The 26,675-nt window shown below is 46.3% G+C and overlaps 1 protein-coding gene across 1 annotated transcript in view; it reads left to right on the forward strand.

Annotated features, from left to right (window-relative positions):
- Prtg (protogenin) overlaps positions 1-25,742 on the forward strand; it is a 104,414-nt gene extending 78,672 nt beyond the window's left edge. The window contains exons 12-20 of the mRNA XM_042281253.2: positions 6,139-6,234; positions 7,223-7,409; positions 7,663-7,790; positions 10,361-10,531; positions 18,732-18,914; positions 19,974-20,094; positions 21,521-21,683; positions 22,856-22,960; positions 23,651-25,742. Of these exons, the coding sequence (XP_042137187.2) occupies positions 6,139-6,234; positions 7,223-7,409; positions 7,663-7,790; positions 10,361-10,531; positions 18,732-18,914; positions 19,974-20,094; positions 21,521-21,683; positions 22,856-22,960; positions 23,651-24,067 (1,571 nt within the window). The 3' untranslated portion in view covers positions 24,068-25,742. The remainder of the gene's footprint in view (positions 1-6,138; positions 6,235-7,222; positions 7,410-7,662; positions 7,791-10,360; positions 10,532-18,731; positions 18,915-19,973; positions 20,095-21,520; positions 21,684-22,855; positions 22,961-23,650) is intronic.
- Positions 25,743-26,675: the final 933 nt, after the last annotated feature.

Below are 26,675 nucleotides of genomic sequence, written 5' to 3' on the forward strand. Positions count from 1 at the left end.
CCCTCAAGCGCTTCCATATTTCATGCATGGAACGCTTTACTGTTTTGTAGTCAGGCAGGACATTTATTGACTTCTTTTCCAAAGCATTTATTGTCTCTAGGGGTGTTCGAGGAGCGCTTCCTAGATTCATATGGGAGACTCGGGCGAAGGTGGGTTTGCCCCTTTGAGAGGATTCGATGCCATGCCTGGGAGGGCAGCGAACCTTCCTGACGACCCTTCAGTGTCATATGCATGTCAGACACACACCTGGGAACCCTTACCTTCCCTGCACGCCAGGGAATGCTAATGAGGACCGTGAATTGAGCTCAGCTTGAGGATTTGCTGGTTGCTAATTTCCCGGCCTCCTGGGCTCTAGACCTGCTTTGTATAAGCAGATGTCTTTCGTCTATAAACACCTCCCCAAGATGACGTGTGAATTTATTACACTGAGTAGGGGTTTTCGTGCCTTCACTGTTGAGTCTACAGTTCAGGGACCGCCTTCTCTCTCTCAGGTTGCCTAGCTGCCGCAGCAGGCTTGGGTGTTTTGTTTTTGTTTTGTTTTGTTTTTGTTTTTCGAGACAGGGTTTCTCTGTGTAGCTTTGCGCCTTTCCTGGATCTCGCTCTGTAGCCCAGGCTGGCCTCTAACTCACAGAGATCCGCCTGACTCTGCCTCCCGAGTGCTGGGATTAAAGGCGTGCGCCACCACCGCCGGCAGGCCTGGGTGTTTTACCAGCCCTGGGACAGTGCAGAATGCCTGTTAGGCTAATTTACTTAACACTCTTAAAACCTCTATTGACAAGGTCCCCTTGCGTCTCCGGCTTCCATGTGCAAACAAGGCTTAGAAGAAGAGGAGCTTGCTTAGATCGATATAGTTAGAAGGTGACACTAAGAATGGATGTTCTGTTTTGTTTTGAGACAAGGTCTCACTATATGGCCCTGGCTGGCCTGGACCGTGCTGTGTAGACCAGGCTCTCCAGCTCACAGAGATCCACCTGCCTCTGTCTCCCGAGCGCTAAGATTGAAAGCGTGCACCACCACACCCAGCAGAGCGTTTTTATTGTATTTCCTTTGGTGCATTCGGAGTAAAAGCAGAGGCTAGCAGGATGGCTCAGTGGTTAAAGGCACCCGATGGGAAAGCTAACAACCTGAGTCTGATCCCCGGGACACACGTGGTAGAAGAGAACCGCTGCTCTTTGTCGCCTGCTCTCCACGGCATGTGTGCACCCGCATACATACACACAGGTGCACACAAAATAAAAAGTAAGATGTAACACATGTGTTTTAAAGAAAAGCAGGGGCTGGAAAAATACTTAGGGCTTGAAAAAGTGCTTACTGTGCTTCCAGAGAACTCAAGTTTGGTTCCAGACAACCACGTCAGGAGGCTCACAAATGCCTGTAACTCTAGTTCTGGGAGAACTGATACCCCTTCAGGCCGCCAAGGGCACCTGACATACACACACAGAGATACACACGTACACATGATTAAAAAAACAAAATCAAAATAAAAGCAAGAATTGTGTCTTTTTAATCCTTGAGTCTCAGACAGCCCCTGACCTTGGATAGACACTGTAAATGTTCACCTGACACCTGGGAGTCTTTTCTTGGCCAGATTCGTGGTCATCACTGGGCCTCTTGTGACTAGTAGTCCTACTGGATGAGCTTGTGGGAGAGAGTGAATCAGGAAGGAAGGCCAGCCAGTCCCAGAGCCAGCAGAGGGAAGACACTGGCTCCACCTCAGCCGTGTGCCAGGACCTACCTTTTGGACTAGAAGTGGACTCCTTAGAGAAGATGAGGCACATTCATTTGGCTGCAGACCACAGTCACCTTCATGCAAGCTGGTACTCCAGCCCTGAATTGTTACTAACCAAAACATTTAGGGGGCCAGCAACATGGCTCAAAGGTGCTTGCTGTCCAGCTCTGGAGACCAGAGTTCGAGCTCCAGAATCCCACAGAGATGGATAGCACTAATCCCACAGAGGTTCTCTGGCCTCCACGTGCATTTTGTGGTTTTGTGGTGCACATGTGCATGCCCATATGAAAGCATGCTAGGGCACACACACCTTTATTTTTTAATTAAAACCATTTAAGATTAAATTTATATTAAATGGAATTTTTTTGAGCTTTTCACCCTTGACCCAATATTTTTATACATTTCTGACTTTTTTTTTTTTTTCTTTTTTCTTTTTTCGAGACAGGGTTTCTCTGTGTAGCTTTGCGCCTTTCCTGGAGCTCACTTGGTAGCCCAGGCTGGCCTTGAACTCACAGAGATCCGCCTGGCTCTGCCTCCCGAGTGCTGGGATTAAAGGCGTGCGCCACCACCGCCTGGCCATTTCTGACTTTTAAAGCATTTTTTTTAATTTATTTATTTTTTTTTTTATTTTTCGAGACAGGGTTTCTCTGTGTAGCTTTGCGCCTTTCCTGGATCTCGCTCTGTAGACCAGGCTGGCCTCGAACTCACAAAGATCCACCTGCCTCTGCCTCCCGAGTGCTGGGATTAAAGGCATGCGCCACCACCGCCCGGCACTTAAAGCATTTTTTAAAGGGTATTTAATTTTATTTTTCCTTTTGTGTGTGTCTGTGTGAGTGTATGCCATGTGTATGTGTGCAGGTACCTATGGAAGCCAGAAGAGGGTGTCAGATCCCATGGAAGGTTTATTTGTTTGTGTTTGTTTGTTTTCTTTCTGAGACAGGGTTTCTCTGTGTAGCCTTGGCTGTCCTGAAACTTGCTTTGTACAGGGATGGCTTCAAACTCAAGAGATCCTCTGCCTCCCTAGTGCTGGGACTGAAGGTGTGCATCACCCCATCGGGGCTGAAGTTCTAGAAAGGTGGGTATGAGCCACCTGATGTGGGTGCTAGGAACTGAACTTCTCTGCAAGAGCAGGAAGCTTGCTTAACCAGGGAGCCATCTCTCCAGACCCCTTTAAAGCACATTTAACCCAAAGTTCAAATGTTACCTCTTTGCACCGTTGTGGTGACTCATGCCTGTAATTGCAGCTACTTGGGAGACTGAGGTAGAAGAATGGCGAGGTCGGCCTGACCCACATAAGGAGACCCATCGCAAAATAAAATTAAAAAAAATAAAGAGACCTGAGTGGTGAATGTCTGCCCCTTGCACTGGGTTTGGGGAGCTGGCATTATTCTTTCTGACCTGCCTCCTCTTCTCCTCCCTTCCTGAGGAGGCCCACACTGCGCTCTGGGGCTGCTTCCCTTGCTCTGCTGTTTTCCCTCAGACCACATCGCCTAAGTTTACTGAGCGTCATGAGACCACACACTGCGCGTATGGCAATACTTAACTCCAGCGTGGCTGGGACACCCTGAGGACCCTTTCCAAGCAGCGTTCTAGTGCGGACCCCATTCTCTGCCTTGCCACCTGAGCAGGGAGACTGCAGAACTCAGGTTTAGAACTTGCACTGGTCTGTCCAGTTTAGTCTCTGTGATTTTGTGTCTTGTTTCGAATGTTAGTTCTCTGTGCTCAATTGATTAGTTTGTACCCTTCCTTCTGTTAATGATGAAGCTTTATGTTTCCCTCTTTCAACTGATAAATCTCATTGCCTAGTAACTCTCAGGGGTGTGTGTGTGTGTGTGTGTGTGTGTGTGTGTGTGTGTGTGTGTGTGTGCGCGCGCAGAGGCTGTTCCTCTATTGCTTTCCACTTTGTGTTTTGAGACAGGGTCTCTTGCTGAACCTAGAACTCACTGTGTGGGTAGACTGGCTGACCAGCAAACCTCAGGGATCCTGTGTCTGCCTTCTTGGTGCTGGGATTACAGGAATGTGCCACGAAGCTCAGTTGGTAAAATGTTTACCATGCAAGCACGATGACCTGAGTTGAGACCCCAACACCCACACAGAAGCCAGGAGTGGACTAATTCAAGTGGATCCCTGAAGCTTGCTGGCCAGCCATCCTAGCTGAATCAGTAAGCTCTAGGTTCTGTGAGAGACCCTGCCTCAAAGAACCACATGGAGAGGTAACTCAGGAAGACCCCCAGTGTCAACCACTGGCCACATGACTGCATGCAGACACACGTTTGTGCACATCACCTGCACACTTGAATGTGTACACACACACACACACACACACACACACACACACCACCCCAGAGAACAGAGAAATGAGCTCTCCACTCGTTCTAACAGCCCTCCTCAGTCAGTGTTCTCTGAGGAGGGCTGTACCATGTTGCGCTCTGGGGCAGGCCTGTCTCGTCTCGTCTTCTCTTTTCTGTGTCTCCCCCTCCCTGGCACGGCATTTTACCATCAGCAGACGTTCCCAAAGACCCAGCCTCTAACTGAAGACAGAAAAATGTGCCAACATTGCACTCTGAATTCATGGGGACCTAGCACCGCATTCCACGAGTAGCAACACAGCGTATCTGCAGGCCGGAGCCTGGAGTTCACTCGGCTGGTAGATCCAGTGGAAGGATTGGAAAGAAAAATGAAAACTTTTTGTTTGGTTTTTTGAGACAGGGTTTCTATGTGTAGTTTTGGTGCCTGTCCTGGATCTCACTCTGTAGACCAGGCTGGCCTCTAACTCACAGAGATCCGCCTGACTCTGCCTCCCGAGTCCTGGGATTAAAGGCGTGCGCCGCCGCCGCCGCCGCCGCCGCCGCCGCCGCCGCCGCCCGGCTGGCCTGATTTCTTGAGACAAGGTCTTTCTATGTAGCCCTGGCTGTCCTGGAACTCCCTGTGTAGATCAGACTGGCCTCAATCTCACAGAGACATTTTGTTTTTTGAGACGGTGTTTTCTGTCCTACTGTGTGGGTCCTGGGCATTGAAGTCAGGTAGTCCGACATGGCAGCAGGTACCCTCACCCACTGGGCCTTTTTGCCTGCCCAGGACATCTTTTAAAATATATTTAATACTTTATATTAAAATTTATTGGGCTGGAGAGATGGCTCAGTGGCTCAGTGGTTAAGACTGCTCTCCCAGAGGACCTGGGTTCAATTCCCAGCACCCACATGGCAGCTCACAACTGTCTGTAACTGCGGTTCCAGGGGACTGGACACTCATGGCAAAACACCAATGCATGTAAAATAAAAAATAAATTTATTTATAAATTTCTAAAGTAGATATGTAAAAATCTTAAAAATTACTTTGGAGAATTTCACAAATGTGTTTATTTTTCAAGTTTTAAATGAATTCACTGTGGAGTTATTTTTAAGAGTTGTTTTATTATTCTTTAATATGTGTATGTGCCCTTAGGACAACTATGAATTCCTCAACTGTGCTATGAATGAGAATGTGTTTTATTTGATTAAGGAAAAATGACTTAGATAAATACTCATGTACATTGAAAAAAACTGTATGGGATGGGTTTCATTTTACTGTTGTGATAGTTAACGGACACCAGTAGAGGGCGCTCCAGCTCACCTCTCTTGATTTATGTAAGGGCTTGAAAATGGAGTTTTCTTGTAAGAGACCCACTTCGAATACTCAGAGATTCTACTGGAAGGTGTTTGTCCTCATTCTCCCTACCTCAGAGGGAGAAAACACTACTCTTGAGTTTAATTGCCTTAGCAAAACGCATCTGTATAAAATAACCTTTGGGGACCCATCATGGCGGGGAGGCTGAGTCAGGAGGGGGTAGAATTCCAAGCCAGCCTGGACTATGTGTGTGTGTGTATGGGGGGGGGGGGTTGGTACATAATGAATTTGAAGACAGCCTGGGCAAGACCCTATCCTTAAAAACGTGAATAACTAAAGCCAGTGAGATGCCTCAGCGGGTGAAGTTGCTTCCCACCAAGCCTGATGAAACCGATTTCCAGAACTCAGAGTGGGAAGAGAAAACCTGACTCAAAGTGGTCCTCTCGCCGCCACCTGGGGATGGTGGCATGGACACACGAACACGCAAAAGGAAGGAATAAAATGTAATTTATAATAAAAGTAAAGACAAAACTTTTTAATGAAAATTTGGTCATTTGAAGAGGAGCGCCTGTGGCGGTTTGAAATTGGGTTAAATGCGCTAACTTAAGGATAACTAGTAGTCGGGGTGGTGGTGTCACAGGAAGAGAGAGGATAGGGAAAAGAAAGGTTCACTGTTCTGAGAACTGTCGTATGTATGGAAAGGCTCACACCAAGCCTGCCCATGTCCCGGCTTCTGCCCATAGCTTCTGCCCATGGCCGGAGGGGAAGCTGGTCTGAGTAAGCGTTGCTGGTTTCCTTTCTAGACCCCAGAAGAAAATACCACGTGAGGCTGCTGGCGTACAACCACATGGAAGACGGCTACCAGGCTGACCAAACCGTCAGTACTCCGGGATGCGTGTGTGAGTGACAGACACACAGCTCTGTGTTGTGCCTCAGACATACCCCCCACCCCACCCCTTGTTTGAAATCCAGTTTCACTACTACTTGGAAGACTGGGGGGGGGGGTAATTTCTTTATATTCTCCAAGCTGCAGGGCACATCTTGAATAAGTGGATACTCAGGAAAAGTGGGTGTTTAAATTCAAAGTACCTATTTTAATTTTGCAAGCAGGAAACCACTAGGCATTAACCGGGGAAACCGCACGGTTACCTACACACTGAATTCCTTGTGTCTGCTTTTGCCTAGAGGCCGGTTGTTTCTGTAATTGCTTCTGTGTGGTGTTCTTCCAGCTCTGGCTTGCTCTGCCTTTGACTAGTACCTTAGTATCTTGCTTTAACATCTGGTTTGTTGTTATTGGGGATTTTTTTTTTTTTTTTTTTTTTTTTGAGACAAGGTCTCACTGTGTAGCCCTGGCTGTCCTCGAACTTGCTTATGTAGACCAGGCTGGCCTCAAACTCACAGAGAATCTGCCTTTTCCGCCTAACAATAAAGGCATCTGCTACCACACTGAAGTATTTTTTCTCTGTTTCTTTCTTTGCTCTTTTTTTTTTTTTTTTTTTTGAGGGGGTGGTTGTTTGTTTAGTTTTTTTTTTTTTTTTTTTTTTTCCAAGACAGGCCCTCACTATGTAGCTCTGGCTTTTCTGGAACTCACTCTGTAGACCAGGCTGGCCTCGAGCTCACTCACAGAGAACCTCCTGCCTCCGAATGCTGGGGTTAAAAGCGTGCGCTACTACAACTGTCTGGAGCTGTTGCTTTTCAAACAGTTAAGCCTTTGACTCCGTATCTCACTCACAGAAGAGTTTGGTAGCCGAGTGAGTCAGGGGTAGACCATGAGACTGGTGGAGGAAAGACCTCAGATCCACCGACAGGGGAGTTAGCTCATTTTTCATTGTACTGCTCCTACAGCACCAGCGCTTTGCGGTAAAGTCCTGTCGCATTTCTCAATAGCTGTTCGCGATCGCATGGTCCCTCCGCCACCGCCGCCCCACCATCTCTATGCGAAGGCTAACACCTCCTCTTCCATCTTCCTGCACTGGAGGAGGCCTGCATTTACCACGGCCCAAGTCATTAACTACACCATCCGCTGTAACCCTGTCGGCCTGCAGAACGCCTCTCTGGTTCTCTACCTGCAAACGTATGTAGCTTGTCGTCTTCCTGGTTGTTTCCTTTGTCTTCCTGGCTGCTCACGCTTCCTGCTACGGCCTGGGGCTCAGCTTGGGCTTCGTCTGAGACCACACTCATCTCAGAGCTGGTAATCTAAATCGGCTGGAAGTTTCGGTTCCCGCTGTTCATTCAGTTCTGAAAACTATACTTCCTTGACATGAATTGATACACTGACTATCGGAAATTGTTCCTGGCACTAACAAACCCCTTCCTCTTTAATACAGGTCGGAGACCCACATGTTGGTTCAAGGACTAGAACCAAACACCAAGTATGAATTTGCCGTCCGGCTGCATGTGGATCAGCTCTCCAGTCCCTGGAGCCCCGTGGTCTACCATTCCACACTCCCAGAAGGTAGAAACTGCAGCTTCCTTGTGGAGTTGATCTCTCAAATTTTATGTATTCACGTTCATTCATTCTTTCTTTATTATGTGATTGGGTCTTTTGGCTGCATTGTGTCTGTGCGGCACATACATACAGTGTCTGCAGAAGCCAGAAGAGAGCATTAGATCCTCTGGGACTGGAGTACAGAGAGTTGTGAACCACCATATAGGTGCTGGGACTCGAACTCTGGTCCTCTAGAATAGCAGCTGGTGCTCTTAATCACTGAGCCATCTGTCTAGTCCCACCATGGATTTTTATATATAGGGGTTTTGTTTGTTTGTTTGTTTTTCAAGGCAAGGTTTCTCTGTGTAACAGTCCTAGATGCCCTGGAACTCGCTTTGTAGCCCAGGCTGGCCTGGAACTCACAGAGATCCGCCTGCCTCTGCCTATATATGTTTTTTGTTTTGTTTTGAAATGTTTTTTATTGTTGTTGTTTGTTTTTTTGAGACAGGGTCAAATGGCTGTTATAGAACTCAGTCTGTAGACGAGACTGACCTCGAATTCAGAGAGATCTGCCTGCCTCTGATCCTAAGTGCTGGGATTAAAGGCATATACCATCATGCCTCTCTTTAAAAAACAAAACAAAATTATTAGGACTTTTTTTTTTTTTTTGGTTTTTGGTTTTTGGTTTTTTGAGGCAGGGTTTCTCTGTGTAGGCCTGGCTGTCCTGGGACTCACTCTGTAGACCAGGCTGACTTCGATCTTACAGAGATTGCCTAGGCAGCCTCTGCCTCCCGAGTGCTGGGATTAAAGGCGAGCACCACCACTAAGACAGTAGAGTCGGGGGGCTTAGACATTGAAGGTTATCCTCATCTACACAGTGAGTTCAGGGCAAGCCGAGATTAGAAGAACGGAAGTATGTATGCCACTGTGAGAGCAAAATGACCTCTAACACCTACCAGTTGAAATGTGCTTCTTCATTTTCTTACCTTTTGAATTTTTCTCTATTATATTTAAGAGGGTTTTTTTTTTCTTCTATGAAAAATTACAAGCCAGTGAGCTTTAATTTCTGTTCCTTTGAGGACTCCTCTTTAATTTTTTTTTCCCAGTCAGTCATGATGTTCAAACCTTAGTCTCAGCTTGCTGAAAACAGAAGAAGCTTATTAATGCTCTTAGGAGCCCGCCTCAGACCCCATTTTCCTATCAGTGGCAGCCTGGTGCTGTTCCCGGTGCCCTGTGAATAGCTGGTCCTGTGAATAGCTGGTCATGTGACTAGCTGGTCATGTGACTAGCTGGCTGTGCTCCAGCTGTGACACCTGTGGCTCTAGCCAGTGTTTTGTGTCCCTGCTGGTTTTGATGCTATCCCATAAAAACAGCACCAAAGCCCACCTCTTCATACTCTGAGCTCTTGTTAAACATGGAGTCAGCTGATGTTCCATGATTTCACTGACGTTCACACACAGAAATTCGTATTTGAGTCTGCTCTGTAAACACGCTGGTTCTTGGTGTCTTGGGAAACAGCTGAACGCTTTGATCTCGGGAGCCTTTGCTTCAAGCCTTCTGGATCTGGTTACTGTTCTAAACACTTCAGAAGGAGCTACAATTTGGAGTCAGTACCGACTTTCTGAACAGATGACATAATACACTGTACTCCCCCGCCCCTCCCCTCCCTGTGCTAGGTAGGAAGTGTTGCTGTGGCCTCACGCTCGGCAAGTACCTACTGCCATAGCCATTCTAACTGGTACTTTAACAATAATATTTCACAAGTCCTGAAAATCCTGTCCTTTAGATGTCAGACATTTCCATCTAGAGTCTACCCCCTTTTTTTTTTTTTTAAATATTTATTTATTTACACAGTGTTCTGCCTGCATGCCAGAAGAGGGCACCAGATCTCATTACAGATGGTTGTGAGCCACCATGTGGGTGTTGAGCCACCATGTGGGTGTTGGGAATTGAACTCAGGACCTCTGGACAAGCAGCCAGTGCTCTTAACCTCTGAGCCATCTCTCCAGCCCTACCCTCTTCTTTATGGTTTTTCAAAACTGGTTTAAACGGGAAAGTGAAATTAAGATTGGGGAAGGAGCTCAGTGGGTAGAGCGCTGGGTGAATCACCTTGCATACACAAAGCCCTCAGGTAAACCAGCACCACGCAAACCAGACATGGTGGTGTCTTCCTGTTCCAGCTCTCGGGAGGTGGAAACAGGTGTTGAAGGCCAGCCTCAGCTATTTCCTGTTATTACAAAGAACCTCAAAAGCGATGATGTTCAGATTTCTTTTTTTTTTTTTTTTAAAGATTTATTTATTTATTATGTATACAGTATTCTGCCTACATTTATGCTTACGGGTCAGAAGAGGTCACCATATCTCATTATGGATGGTTCTGAGCCACCATGTGGTTGCTGGGAATTGAACTCAGGACCTCTGGAAGAACAGCCAATGCTCTTAACCGCTGAGCCATCTCTCCAGCCCCAATGTTCAGATTTCTTACAGGCATCCCTGGTTGTGCGGACTCATCCTTGGTTCTCCGTCTGTCAGCCAGCACAGGCGTGCTCATAACCCCTCTGATCCGCTCATACAGTGTCACTCTCATGTCCCCACAGCACCCACAGGCCCCCCGGTGGGCGTGAAGGTGACCCTGATCGAGGACGACACTGCCCTTGTTTCCTGGAAACCCCCAGACGGCCCAGAGACAGTTGTGACCCGCTACACCATCTTATACGCTTCCAGGAAGGCCTGGATTGCGGGCGAGTGGCAGGTCCTCCACCGAGAAGGTGAGTGTGAGGAGCGGATGGTCAAGGATGGTGACAGGAAGTTACCAGTGTCACAGGGACGGACACCAAGGGAAGCGATACGGAGCTCGCCTTGAGTTCACGTTCTTACGTAGAAAGTAGCAAATTACTGAAGCTTTTGGGTTTTGTTCAAAGAGCATTGGCAATCCATCAATCAATTAATTAATTAATTGATATATGTGAGCATGCGCGTGTCTCAGTGCACATGGGGCGGTCAGAGAACAGCGTTCAGGCTTGGTCCTTGCCTTCCGCCTTGTTCAGGTAGGATCTCTCTCACTTGTCTGCGTCTGCGTGCTCCCGGATCGCTGACCCAAGAGCTTCTGGTCACTTCTCTCCCCCGCATCTCACCATAGGAGTGCTGGGGTTACAGATGTGTGCTGCCAAGTCCAGCCTTTGGCATAGGTTCCAGGGATCGGACTTGGGTTGTCAGGGGTTCTCAGTAAGCCCTTTGCCTTCTGAGCCTGCTGGCCCCGGGTTTTGTTTGTTTGTTTGGTTGGTTTTTTTGTTTTTGTTTCATTTTGTTTTTTTTTTAAAGTACAGAGAAAACCTGATTAGGACTTGAGAACACTGTTTAAGATTCTTTTTCTTTTAAGATTTTTTAAAAGATTTATTTATTTATTATGTATACAGCATTTATGACTGCAAGCCATCTCTCCAGCCCCCTGTTTAAGAATCTTAAACAGGGGGCTGGAGAGATGGCTCAGAGGTTGAGAGCACTGCTTGCTCTTCCAAAGGTCCTGAGTTCAATTCCCAACACCCACATGGTGGCTCACTACCATCTGTAATGAGATCTGGTGCCCTCTTCTGGCCTGCAGGGATACGTGCACTGTATACATAATAAATAAATAAATTAAAAAAAAATAAAATTCTTAAACGTTAGTCTGTTTTTAGCTGAGGAATACTAAATTACCAGATTCTTAATATTCTCACTGTGTGCGTTTAACATTAACGTTCTTTTTAAAATCTTCCGGCTCCCATTTGGACATGTTCCATGTGGCAGAGTTTAGGTGGGGAATCTGAAGTGTTATTCTGGTATGTCTTTAATCCACACATGCTGGGAAAAGGTGGCTTTGTTGAGCAATTACAAGTTTAAGGAGTCCGGAGTGGTGGTCCACATCTGTAATCCTGGCACTTTTGAGATGAAAAAAATTCCAATCTTGCCGGGCGTTGGTGGCGCACGCCTTTAATCCCAGCACTCGGGAGGCAGAGCCAGGCGGATCTCTGTGAGTTCGAGGCCAGCCTGGGCTACCAAGTGAGTTCCAGGAAAGGCGCAAAGCTACACAGAGAAACCCTGTCTCGAAAAAAAAAAAAAAAAAAAAAAAAAAAAATTCCAATCTTATAGCAAGCCCGAGCCTATCTCCTGGAAGAAAAAGAAAAAACAAAAAACTTAAGGATTGTAATACATTTTTTTCCCTTTTTTGTGTTTTGTTTGTTTGTTTGTTTTGGTTTTTGGGTTTTGGTTTTTCAAGACAGGGTTTCTCTGTGTAGCCCTGGCTGTCCTGGAAGTAACTCTGTAGCCCAGGCTGGCCTCGAACTCACAGAGGTCCACCTGCCTCTGCCTCCTGAGTGCTGGGATTAAAGTTATGCATCACCACCGGCTGGAGAATTTTCCTTTTTAAAGATTTAAAATTTGTTTTTAATTATGTGTGACTGTGAGTTTGTGCATATGAATGCAATTCCTCACATAGGCCAGAAGAGGGCATCACGTTTCTCAGGATAGGCCTTGTGAGCCGCCATGTAGGGGCGGGAAGTGAACCTGGGTCCTCTGCAAGGGCGGGCAGCTTGTGCTCTTAACTGCGGAGCCCTTTCTCCGGCCCTGTAAGCTGAAGTTGTAGATCATGTTGTCTGTTCTCACAAGCCCACAAAGTGGTGACCGGCTTCTGAGGAGCATTGACGGTACCGCACACTTGGCAGTTAGGTGTCATTATGATTGTCCATGTCTGGCAGTTTCACAGACCCTTCTAGAACTTCAAGCATTTGTTGTATTTTCTTATTGATTCCATGCATCTCAATTCTGAGAGGGGTGAGGAGTCTAGGAACAGTGGGGAGGGCCGTTTAAAGTCTGGAGGGAAAGATAAACCTTTGGAAACAATGGGACACCAACCTTGGCCGAGTCACATTTACTGATGTCCCATTAGATAACAGTTAATGACATGGCCAAGCCTGGAGCATGCGACATTTAGGGCTGCCTGGGGGTGTGAATAGGTGGAAACCCAGAGGGCTCTTTAGTATCAGCAGTCAAGCTTATGTTCTTTGAAAATAAAAATAAACATTTGTGGGGTGGGGGGTGGCAGCAGGGGTGGTTAGGGAGGCCAGAGGACAACGTGGAGGGCTTGGTTCTCTCCACTAGGTGGGGTATTGGGGATTGGACTTGGTTCGTCATACTTGGCGGCAAGCGCCTTTAACCTCTTTGCCCTTTTTGGGGCCCCACATGTGTCTTGTTTTAGATTTATTTTTGCCTTTATTGGTCTGCACCACATGTGTGCGGTGCCTGCAGAGGCCGGAGGAGAATGCTGAGTCCCCGGAGTGACAGGCGGTTGTGAGCTGCCGGATGTGGGTGCTGGGAGCTCGGCTTGGGTCTCCGGAAGAGCAGCGTTTTTAACCCTCTCCCCACCCCCTACCGCGGTTCAGTCTCCGTCCCTCATTTCCAAGATGGTTTATTGACACAACACTTGACCAAATGACAAATCTGATTTAATAAGGCGCCATAAATATTAATAAGCACGAAGCTTTGACTACTTCGTTCTTACCTTCCTAAAAGGAAACGATCATTTCCTCTGCCTGTTTTCAAATTGACCCATTTGGGAGTTCTGGAAAGAGCTCAGACATGAATATCTTACCTCATTTCTGGCTCCGTGGAGACGCGGGCAATAATTGCAGGCTTTTACATCTCCACCACCCTTCCTAACTACATAATTGTGTGCAGGAAAACATGATCCGCGCTCCGTTTGGTGAGATCTTCAGGAACAGTCTTGTGAAAAGCTTTTGTCGCTTGTTAAATGTAGAGAGCTTTCTTTATAGTTAATGCTGCGGCTCAGAAAGAACAAGTAAATAGTACAAGAGAAAGCAATGGAGTCCTGGTTTTGAGAGAGAAAATAGAAAAAGTCTTAAGAAGCAAGGAGCTCAGCTCGGAATAGAGGAAAAGTTAAAATGGAAAACTCTTTTGTATCTGAACACAACAGTCTTAGAAAAGTAAGAATGTAGGAAAAGATGGGGAAGTAAGCATTTTGTCATATCTGAGAGGCTGTTTTTTTTCTCTCCATTTTTTGAAACAGGGTTTCTCTGTGTAGCCATGGCTGTCCTGGAACTTGCTCTGTAGACCGAGCTGGCCTTAAAATTGGAGATCTGCCTGCCTCCTCTCCTCCCTGGTATTGGTGTGCACCACCACTGCCTAGCTGATGATCTTTCTTTTTTTCTTTTTCTGATCTTTCGAAATAGAGTTTCTCTGTGTAGCTTTGGAGCCTGTCCTGGATCTTGCTCTGTACACCAGGCTGACCTCGAACTCACAGAGATCTGCCTGGCTCTGCCTCCCGAGTGCTGGGATTAAAAGCGTGCGCCAAGCCGGGCGTTGGTGGCGCACGCCTTTAATCCCAGCACTCGGGAGGCAGAGGCAGGCGGATCTCTGTGAGTTCGAGGCCAGCCTGGGCTACCAAGTGAGCCCCAGGAAAGGCGCAAAGCTACACAGAGAAACCCTGTCTCGAAAAACAAAAAAAAAAAAACAAAAAAAAAAACAAAAAAAAAAAGCGTGCGCCACCACTGCCCGGCTTGTGATGATCTTTAATATGTGTAAATTTATACATATTTATGTTCATATTTAATACCAAATAGATCAAGAATTTAATTTTTTTTTTTTTGAGAATCAAAATATTTGTGGTAGTGGGCTGGCAGGAGGGACCATCAGGTGAAGGTGCTTATCATTAAGGCTGACCTCCTGGGTTTGATTCCTGGACCCCATGTGGTGGAAAGAGAGAACAGATACCTGCAAATTGACCTCTGACCTCCATACACAAGTCTCATGTGCTCATAGGGAAACAGAATGTTATACCATTTTATTATTATTTTTTTAACTAAAATCATTTTTGATGAACGGAAAGAATGTGTTTACATATAGTGCTGATTCACTTACAAAACTTAAATTAATTGGGCTGGGGGTATAGCTCAGCCTCTAGGTTGCTTGCCTAGCATGTATGGAGCCCTGGGTTTAATCCCCAGCCTGGATAAAACTGGTCGTGATAGTGCATGCCTGTATCTCAGGACTTGGGATGGGGCGGCAGGAGGATCAGCTGAAGGTCATCCTTGCCTACATAGTGAGTTTGAAGCTAACCTGGGGTACATGAGACTTTGTCTCATAAAATAAAACTTTTTTGGGACAGGGTTTATCTGTGCATAGCCCTGGTTATCCTGGAATTTGCTCTATAGACTAGGCTGGATTTGAACTCACAGAGAACCACCTTTCTCTGCCTCCTGAGTGTTGGGATTAAAGGCGTGCGCCACCACCGCCTGGCCAAAACATTTTTTTTTTAAATTAAATGAAAAATTTGCTTTGCTAGTGGTAAGTTTTTGCCAAGCATTTTGAAAAATTAAACGTATTTAATGATAGAGCAGGAGCATAACTTTCATCTCGACTTGCGAAGAAATTGGAATGGCCCTCCAGCTAATTTTAACTTGTGAGGGTACATCTTTGTTTTGTAGTGCCTCTGCCTGCATCCAAGGTACACAGTACAGACTCTTCCTGCTTCTAAATAGGGTTTCTTGTGTTTACTTAGCAGTTGGGTTATTCAAGTAACTCACACTCTCTTCAGGCCAAGTTGAAACCAGAGAACATGAAAACAAGTCCTGCTGGGCTCCTGACACTGCTGCTAATGGCCGGGCCACCTCACAGTGTGTGACCTGCAGAGTGGCCGCTGTATCAGGGCTTCAGTTATAGGATTGCCCACACTTCCCTCCCTTAGGAGGTACGTGCTCCCTAGTACATGCTCCCTCCGGAAAAGCCGGCCCTGGCTTTGCAATTGACTGTAGTAAGCCCTTGTGAGCTTTCTGAAGCTCTTGTAGGTCCCTTTATACCAGGGAAAAAGGAGAACGCTCCCTCCCCACACCAGGAAAGCTAGGTGTCCCTGGTCCTGGGTGGTGTGGTGACAGCTTTGTGCCTGACTTTCCTAAAGAGAAATGCTCTACATGCAGAGATAAACAGAAAGGTTCAAACAGGAGTCCTCAGTGGCCATCACAGGAAAAAAATACCTAGAGATGCTAAACATCTGTGAATTCCAGTGATGATTGCCTTTGGAGAGAAGCAGATCTCAGACAGATAAGCATGGGCATCTTTTTAAAGCATTTTTATTTATTTTGTGTGTGTGCATGGGGTAGGGGTGGGGTGTGTCCTTGCCGCAGTGGATATCAGGGGGACAACCTGTAGGGAGTCAGTTCTTCTATCCTGTGGGTCCCAGGAATCAAAGTCAGCCTCTCAGCCTCCGTGGCAAGCGTTTCTAACCACTGAGCCATCTTGCCGGCCATGGCCTGGTCACCTTGCAAGTTAACATGGGTTTGAGGAGGTGGCTCAGTGGGTAAAAGCCCTTGCCAGCAGCTGGAAGACCTGAGTTCAGTCCCTGGGACCCACCTGGTGGAAAAGTGAACTGACGGCCGCTAGCTGCCCTCAGAGCTCCGCGTGCATGCCAGTGCGCACACAACCACATACACCAGCGCACACGCAGCAGAAATGTGATAAAATGTTCCAAGAAGAGTTAACCTGTGAGGGGTCGTCAGCCTCTGTGGTTCCCATGGAAACCTGTGGGGTTTTTTGTTTTAGAAATATGATGATCGACTAGGCGGTGGTGGCACACGCCTTTAATCCCAGCACTCGGGAGGTGGAGGCAGGCGGATCTCTGTGAGTTCGAGGCCAGCCCGGTCTACAGAGTGAGTTCCAGGAAAGGCGCAAAGCTACACAGAGAAACCCTGTCTCGAAAAACCAAAAAAAAAAAAAAAAAGAAAGAAAAGAAATATGATAATCAGCTGCTGAAAGATTCATTCAACATTTGGAAGATATTTGTGTTCTTTCTCATTTAAATATTTATTTTTTATTATTTAATTTTTTTTTTTACTTTTAATTTTGTTTTTATGTGTGTGGGTATTTTGCCTGCACGTATGTTTGAACACCACTTGCATGCCTGGTGCCTGTCTGTAGAGGCCAAAAAGGCATTGGATCCCTTGGAATTGGAGTTACAGACAGTTGTGAGCTGCCATGTGGGTGCTGGGAATTGAACCCAAATCCTCTGGCAGAGCAGCCAGTGCTCTTAATCACTGAGCCATCTCTCCAGCTCCATTTTTTTTTTTTAAGTTTTGTTTGTTTGCTTTTGGTTTTTGAGATGGTTTCTCTGTGTAACCCTGGCTGTCCCAGCACTGGTATTATAGATCAGGCTGGCCTCGAACTCACATAGGTCTGCCTGCCTCTGCCTCCAGGGTGCTGGGACTAGAGGCCTGCACCACTCTGCCTAGCTAAAATTATTTTTAATTATGTGTGTATACATGTGTCTTTGTGGGATATGTGCTTATGAGTGCAGGTGCCTGCAGAGACGAGGCCCTGGTCCCGCGGAGCTGGAGTTCTAAGCGGTTATGAGCCACTTAACGTGGGTGCTGGGGATTGAACTTGCATCCTCTGCAGGAGCAGTACACACTCTTAACTGCTGAGCTGTTTCTCCAGCCCCTGTTCTTGTTTAAGAAGGAAGAACAGGGTCGTCTAAAACAGCCGTTACCCCTAGGTAGTTAAACAAATACAATTAAGAAAGAAAGATTGGTCTTACATTGGAATTTCTTTCTTACACTGGCTGGTTTAAAGTCTAATTATAACTGATGACCCCGGCTCATTACTTGTACTGTTCTTTCTGTATGCGTTGAAATGGCCATAATTGAATGTTCTAAATGTCATGTGTATATAAGGAGTAAAGCATCATATAGGCATATATAATATAAATAAACAGTATAAAATAAACTTACCTACATTTTAAATATTCATATTAACTCAAACAAAACTATATGCTGTGTTTAAAGAATTCCTTATAAGAAGCTAGAGAGTGGTTAAGAAAATACACTGCTCTTCAGAAGACCCAAGTTCTGTGTCCAGAACCTGAATTAGGGCTCCTCACAACTCTAGCGAGATGTAATCTGATGACCCTTCTGGCATCTGTGGGTACCACATTCAAATGCACTTACACATCATTAAAAATAAAACAATCCTTTAATCCCAGCACTTGGGAGGCAAAGGCAAGTGGATCTCTGTGAGTTCCAGGCCAGCATGGTCTACATAGTGAGTTCTAGGACAGGCTCCAAAGCTACACAAGAAGAAACCCTGTCTTGGGATGGATGGATGGATGGATGGATGGATGGATGGATGGATGGATGGATGGATGGATGGATGGATAGAATGATAGATAGATAGATAGATAGATAGATAGATAGATAGATAGATAGATAGATAGATAGATAGAACAAATTAAAAAAGCAAACAAACAAAAACCTCCACATAAAATACCATTCCAGAGGTCTTTATGAGGTGTCTATATATGCATAGTACAATGTTAGGTGAAAATATTAAGCTATGAAAGTGCATGAGGTGAATATGTATTTGGGGTTCGGATGTAGCTCAGTAGTAGGGTGCTTGCCTAGCATGCACAAGGACCTTGGTTCAATCCCAGCACCATACCAAACCAAAAAAACAAAAAAAAAAAAAAAACAGTGTTTTTGAAAAAGCAAACAAACAGAAAAATCTGTGTTCATACATTTGTACACATGTACACATAATTAAAATGTCAACAGTGGAATTATCGATGTATCCATATTTAAATCTGTTTTCCAATTAGTAAAAAGATGTATTTTTAAAGAATTACTTCTTTTATTTATGTTTGTGTGCCTGCCACGTGTCTGTGGGTGACTGTGGAGTCTAGAAGAGGGCGTTAGACCCCTTGGAGCTGGAGTTACAGGTGGTTGTAAGCTGCATGAGGTGGATGCTGGGAATTGAACTCAGGTCTTCTGCAAGAGCAGCAAACATTCTTAATGGCTGAGCCATCATCTCTCCAGACCCCTAGGGGGGAAAAAGAACATTGTTTTAAAAATTTATCCTCAGAAAAATACTTTTTAAACGCAGGTCCATGTTTGTATGGCTGTAAAAGTTTACTTAATTTGTATGTTTTAGGGGCAATCACCATGGCTCTCCTGGAAAACCTGGTGGCGGGGAACGTGTACATCGTCAAGATATCTGCATCCAACGAGGTGGGAGAAGGGCCCTTTTCCAATTCCGTGGAGCTGGTTGTCCTGCCCAAGGACACTTCGGAGTCAAATCAGAGACCCAAGCGTTTGGATTCTTCTGATGCCAAAGGTCTGGGTGCTGCCACAGTCACGGGTTTTCACCCCCTAATACTTCAGCTCTCACAGTTGCCACACCCCGGACTCCAGGCTTGGTTTGCTGAATTGTTGCCGGTGGGGTTCCGGGTTTTCTGGGCTGCCTGGCTCTCTTCTGTGGTCCTAGAAGGCAGAGGGAAAATCACCTCAGAATGAACTTTCAGCTCCCAGTTGTGGCCCCAGCTGTGCTGGGCTGGATGAGCCGCATGCTGGTGGGTGTGAGCGTCCTAAGGAAACCACAGCAGAGGTGGTTGTGGAGGCAAGGCTGGGAGGAACCTGGCTTTCGTTAAGGAAAACAGCTCTCCCAGACAGTTTTTACCCAGAAAAACAGTTGGGGCGGGGGGTGGGGGGGGTGGGGGGGGGAATGTGACTCGGCAGCCACCCCCACACAGGACTCTCAATGTCCACCTGTCTAAAGGGAGCCAGTGCCCCCTGGGGTCCAGGACTGGACACCTCACTCTGCTTTTCTGTGGAGAAATAAGAGAGCAGCTTTAAATAGAGAAGCTACCTACTGGATACACATTAGGAACTCTGGAGCTACAGGGCAGTCACTCGGTGGTTGGTGCGGGAGAAGGTCAGAAGAGCAGACAGTCAGAATTAAGAACAGAAAGGGGCCAGGTGTGGTGGCGCCCACCTTTAGTCCCAGAGCTCCAGAGGCGGAGGCAGGCGGATCTATGTGAGTTCAAGGCCCAGCGTGGTCCACAAATCTAGTTCCTAAACAGCCAGGACTATTACATAGAGAAACCCTGTCCCCCTCCCCCCCCCCCAAAAAAAAACCCAAATAAATAAAATTCGAGATTGGCGTTCATTGTTTGATATAATAGTATGCTGTCTAAATATGGTCTTGATCTTCAATACTAGAAGGTAAATTGACTTCTGTAATCACTGGCAAAAATCAATTCATGACTTTTCTGCTTAGATGTAATGTCAACAGCTTCCCTATGAGATAAAGGCAAATTACAGAAAAGCGGCTGTCTGAACTGTGATGTGTGGGATGTGGTTGTTTCTGATTGTGTAAACGTGCTCCCCTCTCTAGTTTATTCAGGCTATTACCATCTGGACCAGAAGTCAATGACCGGTATCGCCGTAGGCGTTGGCATAGCCTTGACGTGCATCCTCATCTGTGTTCTCATCTTGATATACCGAGGCAAAGCCAGGTGCGTGTGTTTCTCTTGCTAGAGATGCTGGTGTAGGGCGTGGAGTGAATGCCTCACAGGTAAGGTGCCAAGTGTGAGAACCAAAGATCCCAGGACTCACAGAGATGCCAGACGGAGGTGGTACCTGCCTATCACCCCAGCCTTGGAGAGGCAAAGGCAGGAAAAACCCTACAGCCAGTCTAGGGGAAATGGCGAGCTCCAGGTTCAGTGAGAGATTCAGCCTCAAATGTAAGGTGGGAGGTGATTGACGCCTGGGTCCACCGCAGCTCTCCACATGCACACACATGTAAAATGTACGTCTGTATGTATGCAAAGAGAGAGATGCTGTAATGCTTAGAACAGTTCACTGACAGCAGCTGCAGGGAAATGAATTGAAATCAAGTGCCTTGTAGAATCAACTGGCTTGTTTTCCTCCTTAAAAGGAGTGTTATGTTATGGGGTTTTCACAGCCCGGAATGTGCTGAATTCATACCAAGATCATTTTCCTGCCATTTGGGGGGGAAAAAAAAACAACAAAAAAACTGCTGTGCCAATAAAAATCCCTAAATGAGGATTTGGTTTCTACATTGCTATATCATTTTGAGAAAATGAGAAGTATATTTGAGAGACTGGCTTTTGCTTTTGTGTCTATTTTAATGGCACACTTGATCCAGCGCGTCCCTTCCCCAGAGGATTCCTTGTGATCTCATGTCGAAGTAGTGACACCAGACATGCATTAGTCACCAGGAGAGGTATAGGACAAGTGGCCGGAACCACAGGTTAATGAAGTAAATATAGATGTGTTACCCTCAGCTGTCAGGCAAATGACAAACACCACATAAGTGAATAAAGCTAAAGATCTGGTATTTATATGCCAAAGATATCTGAGACATAGGCATCACAGAAGTCCATGTTTGGAAAGCTGTGGGCCGAGGAGCTAGCTCAGTTCGTGAGTGCTCAGCTGTGTCCTCAAGCCCCGGGTTCCTTCCCCAGCACTACAGAAAGCCGGGTGTGGTGACACACCTCTCAGGGTAGCACAGAAGGACCAAGTTCAAGGTCAAGGGGCCTTCAGGATGGTTCTGGGTGGCTCAGTGGATACAGGTGCTTGCTCACAGGCCTGACTACCAGAGTTCAGTCCTGAAAACCCACGTGGTAGGAGCGAACTGAGTCTTGCAAGTTGATCCCTTACCTCCACATGTACTTATGCATGTGTACACACACACACACACACACACACACACACACACACTCAGTAAATAAATCAATGTAAAAATTTTGAAAGCAAAAAAGTAAATTCAAAGTCATTCTCTTCTATAAGCTTGAGGCCAGTCTGGGATACACAAGTTACTGCGTCAAAAAAAAAAGTTCTGATTAAATGGCAAATTTGGTACATTTGCCCATATCTTCTATCAGGTGAGCAGGCTTTCTTTTCTTACCAATATTTCAGGAAGTCGTCTGCCTCCAAGACGGCACCGAACGGAACCCAGCCGTTATCCCGAGCCAGTGCTTCTGTGGCCGTGGGGAGTGACATGGGGAAGAACCTGGAGAGGGCGACAGAGAATGAAGAGTCCTTGGTACCCATGATGCCCAGCAGCTTCATCGATGCGAAGGTTCGTTCCATGATGCTGCTCTCCTTGTGTGACATTAACTAGCCAGGAAAGTGTGTTGAATGTGTTGTATACATACCCCTGTCAATTAAAATTATATGATCCATCCACCCACGGTTTGGGGGAGAAGTTGAGGACACGTGAAAGAACAAAGGATAGAAGGTACAGGAAGAGGTGGGGACAGACAGACATTAGACAGGATTATGGGGAGCTGGGATACACCATCATTAGCTGTTGTTTAGTATAATTTGGGCTTCCCTGCACTGATGGCATCAACACTCTTATTAAATTATTTTACATTGAGTCTCATGGTTGCCTGAATTGACCCTGAGAGGACACCACATACAAAGGAGATTTTTTTAAGATTCACTTTTATAGAAATCTTTTATATGTACGAGTGTTTTGCCTGCATATAATATCTCCGCATCATGTGTGTGCCCGGTGTCCAAGAAGGGCAGAAGAGAGCATGAGATCCTCTGGAACTGGAGTTACAGATGTTGTGAGCTGACACGTGGGTCCTGGGAACTTGTCCCTGGTTCTCTGAAAGAACAGCCTGTGCTCTTAAGCATTGAGCCATCTCTGTTGCCTCCAAAGAACATTTTTTTTTAAATAAGAAAAATATGGGCTGGAGATATGACTCAGAAGTTAAAAGCATTTTCTGTTCTTCTAGAGGACCCAGGTTCCATTCCCAGCACCCACGTGGTGACTCACGACCACCTGTAATTCCACTTCCTAGGGATCTGACCCCCTCTTCTGACCTCCTCAGGCACATGGTGTATATAGTACACACAGGCAAAACACTTGTACACATAAAATATAAACAACAAACAAATAAATAAATATCCACGTAGATACCTAAAGAGCCTTCTCTTAATGGTCTGAGGAAGCAGAATATTACAAGGAAGCGTCTCCAGAGGGTGCTACTTCGTGTCTTTGTCAAGGCTTGTGGCTTCTTTGTGTAGCCCTGACTGTCCTAGAACTCAATCTGTAGACCAGACTGTCTCAAACTCACAGAGAGATCCACCTGCCTCTGTCTCCTGAGTCCTGAGATGAAAGGCGTGCGCCACCACCGCCCGGAGACCTTTGTCTTCTTTAGACATTAAAAACCTTTGTGTACTTCTTGCGATGAACTCAGATCTCTAATTCTGGGGTGTTTTCCCTTTGTATCTCCTCAGGGAGGGACTGATCTGATCATCAATAGCTATGGCCCTATAATTAAAAACAACACCAAGAAAAAGTGGCTTTTTTTCCAAGACACCAAGAAGATGAAAGTTGAACAGGTAATCCACCCATGGTAGAATCCTTTTCTGTCCGTGACATAAGAAATGATGATTGGAAAGAATAGGAACGTGGGAGAATGTAAGTGAATAGTCTTGGGCCGGCCAGGTTCCGTTCCGGCAGTGGAGAGCTGTGTTAAATGACTGCCAGAGGGTCAGTTGAGGTTGTCCTGATTCTAGCCTGTGACGAGCAGCAGTGAACGACAGCCAGGAAGACCCGGGGACAGTACTCAGAGATGTGGTTTTCAGTGGGCCGTGAGGACCGTAAAATAAGAGGGGGGCGTGAGCTCATATCAAAATAACCATAAGTTCTGGGTATTTGGTTTTAAAGATTTTTAACTTTTAATTATGTGTGTGTGCCTGAGTGGATATATGTACATGAGTCCCACCCTTGGAGGCCAGGAGAGGGTGTTGGATCACCTGGAACTGGAGTTAGAGATGACTGTGAGTCACCTGATGTGGGTGGTAGGGGCTAACCTCAGGTTCTTTGCCAGGGCAGTATGTGGTCTAAACCCCTTAGCCGTCCTCCAGGCCCACCAAGGAAGGCTTTGGCATTCCGGTTGGTGGAGCAGCTCAGAAACGCTCCCAGCTGCCCGTGGGAACCACTGACCCCAACAGTCCATTCACAGTGGAGTCCTCTGGTCCATGCCCGTGGCCTGGTGTTTCATGGCTCCCTTGTCTGTTTCTGCCTAGACTCAAAGAAGATTTGCTCAGCCCGTCTGCTTTTACCAGCCAGGTACCACCGTGCTCATCAGCGATGAGGACTCCCCCAGCCCCCCAGGCCAGACCGCCAGCTTCCCAAGACCCTTTGGGGCTACCCTCGACACTGAGCATTCAGCAAACAGTGAAGGCAGCCACGAGACAGGGGATTCTGGACGGTTCTCCCACGAGTCCAATGATGAGATACACCTGTCCTCGGTCATCAGCGGCACACCCCCCACCTCGAATCCCCTCGCCGCCGCCGCCGCCGGTGGTGATGCTGATGGAGATGGTGTGCTCAAGAGGCACGGAGACCCTGCGGGGCCCTCGCCAGATGAGCAGACGTCCTCCTCAGCCCCAGAGGCACCGTCTGCGGGGCTGCGCTGTGCGGCCGAGGGGTTTCCCATCTAGACAGCCATGCTCAGGGATTCACAAGCATCTGTTCGAAGGACAATGAACGGGGAGCCAAAGCCTGTGAAAATCTTGATGTCTTAACTGTTTATTGGTTTTTGTTTTTTTTTTTAATCTTTAAAAAAAAATTTTTTTTTTTAATTATTTTTAAGCGCACGAATTTTGAATGTTTCAACTGTCAACAATGTGAAAAAGGGCAGTCAGGATGCTTGACTGTGTTCTAAGATACATCACTGGAGCGGAGGGGAGACTGCCCGAGCCCTCTGCCGAATAGCTACCTCAGTTTGCTGTGGGCGGACTCTGAAGAGCTCTGAGCCTCCTTCAGTGCTGGTTTCTCTGGGCGGCTTAGCCAGCAGGACTTCCTGGTGACGCCGCCGTGTGTCCATTGTGTGTGTGATGTGTGTGCCTGAGGAGCCCGATGGGTAGATGAGGAAGATGGTTGATCTGAAGCTCTGTTTTTTTTTTTTTTTTTTCCCCCAACTGTGACATCTGCGTGATTTGGATAATGTTAAGACCTCTGGCTGTGAGGAGAAAATACGGGACTATATTTATTTGAATGGATGAAACAAATAGGTCTCTTTGGAGAAAGAGAACCATTCCATAGCATATAGGGGAACACAGCCTTGCCAGGCTCTTGGGATTGGCGCACCAGGGCAGGAGTACTGTGCCCCAGCCCAAACCGGCCTGCCTTCAGCCTACAAAAGCCACCTCCGCGTGGCCCCACAGTCCGCCAAGGGCTGCGCTGTCTCTTTGGTGGAACATCTTCAGAGTTTCCGAGCTAGCTGCGAAACACAATGTAGAAAAGTGGATTTTTTTTTTTTTTTTAAATGGTTCAGATTTTAAAATCCCAGTTTGGCTTCAAATGGTGAAGACGTGTCATGAAGTCTCAAGAACGAAGATCCACGAAGCGGTAGACTATAAGATGAACTTGCGGGTTTCATAACAGCAGTGCCTTCCAGTATATATTGTGAAAATTTTTGCCTTATACCTTTTTAATATTCATGAAGATGTTTAGGAAAAAGGGTACCAAAAATTTGCCTTAACAAAGCTTGGGTCTTACCGATAGATAGCTCTTTTGCTACCTGGCACCTTGTTGGTGATGTTCTCTTTTCGAAGCGCGCAGGATTGCCCTGGGGACGGTGTACCCCACCACCCCAGCGGCTGAGCTTACTGTGGCTTCCTGTCCCACTAACTCCAGGAGTGAGTTCATCCTCTGCCTGGTTTGAAATCAGCAAGTTGTCGACTCAGCCCCTTAGAGCAGGGCCTTCTCAGTCCCGAGGCAACAGCCTGGGGGCCGAGTGGCATGGGAGAGACAGAAAATGAGAGCCGAGGAAGAGGCCCGTCCTCAGCCTTTCAAAACCGTGGGTTTGGCCCTCCCCCCAGTTTTTTTGGAAATGGCTTTTGAGTTGCCCTCTGTGGGTTTTTCCCTTGAAACCTCCCCTCTGTAGATGGGACAGGTCCTGCCCAATGGGGTCCTAAAGTCAAGGGAGCGGCTGGATAATCATCCTGGGGTCTTCTGTCTGGATGACCCTGCCACGCTTTTTCCATTGTGATTCTAAGTTTTGTGCCAAATTGGACGCGCTTAGAACCTGACCCACAGGATGTGCCAACTGCCGCTTCTGAGCACAGTTCTGTCCCTCTCCTTGTGTGGTGGGCTTTTTGGCAACTTGGGGGGAAAGAAAGAAAGAAAAGAAAAGAAAAGAAAAAACAGAGCTTTAGGTGAACAATGGGAGGCAAGAAAACCGGCTTCCCCTGCCTGCGTGCTCCTGTTTATACTACCTCCTCTTAAAAGTTATTCGAGTGTTATTGTTCTTTCCTGTACTCAGGGAATTTTTCTGTTGTTGTTTTTTTGTTTTGTTTTGTTTTGTTGTTGTTTGTTTTGTTTCTCTTGAGCTCATGACGCATGGGCGGGTGCATTGACAGGGTATGGTGTTGTTTGGTTCAGTAGAAGTCTGTGGGCCAACTTCTATCAGTATCTGAAACGGAGAGGTCCAAGGGGATCGGCTGTTCTCAATCTTCAAAAGCAAACAGAACAGAAAGGTGAGACTTCAGGCTTAGGGCCACACACACGTGAACTGTGTGTTCCCTGCCTGGGTCGTCCAAAAGGGTGTGAGGGGACACTGTCCCTAAGAAAGTGCTGTTTGTTGATGAATAGGCCCTTAGTTACAGTAGACCTTTAGCTTATAAGTATTTGCTAGTTCATTATTTTAACCTCCCATTCTATTCTTATGCAGTCATAATTCATAATTCTCTTACCAAAGAATTTCTAGTAGAAAATGAAATGTCTATTATAATTACCCTAAATTGAGTTCACTAATAACAGCTATGAATAGACTCAATTACAAGTAATTTCTAACCCTAAACTGTAGGGTTAATATTGATAGTTACAGTTAATTAATTAGACTAGTGACATTAACTACCTTGCTGTCACCAGAATGTTTAAAATACATTATAATTTCCTCACCAGCAGATGTTACAAAGTATTTCAACTGTAGGGCTTTTTTTTTTCTTCAGCAAGTAAAAAAATCTTTAACTCTATAGTATTAATGTATTTCAAATTTTTGAAATTACTTGTTGGAGAGGAAAAAAAACAAATCTTATCACTAAA

The sequence above is a fragment of the Peromyscus maniculatus genome, chromosome 7 (assembly GCF_049852395.1).
Source record: "Peromyscus maniculatus bairdii isolate BWxNUB_F1_BW_parent chromosome 7, HU_Pman_BW_mat_3.1, whole genome shotgun sequence".
Lineage (NCBI taxonomy): Eukaryota > Metazoa > Chordata > Mammalia > Rodentia > Cricetidae > Peromyscus > Peromyscus maniculatus.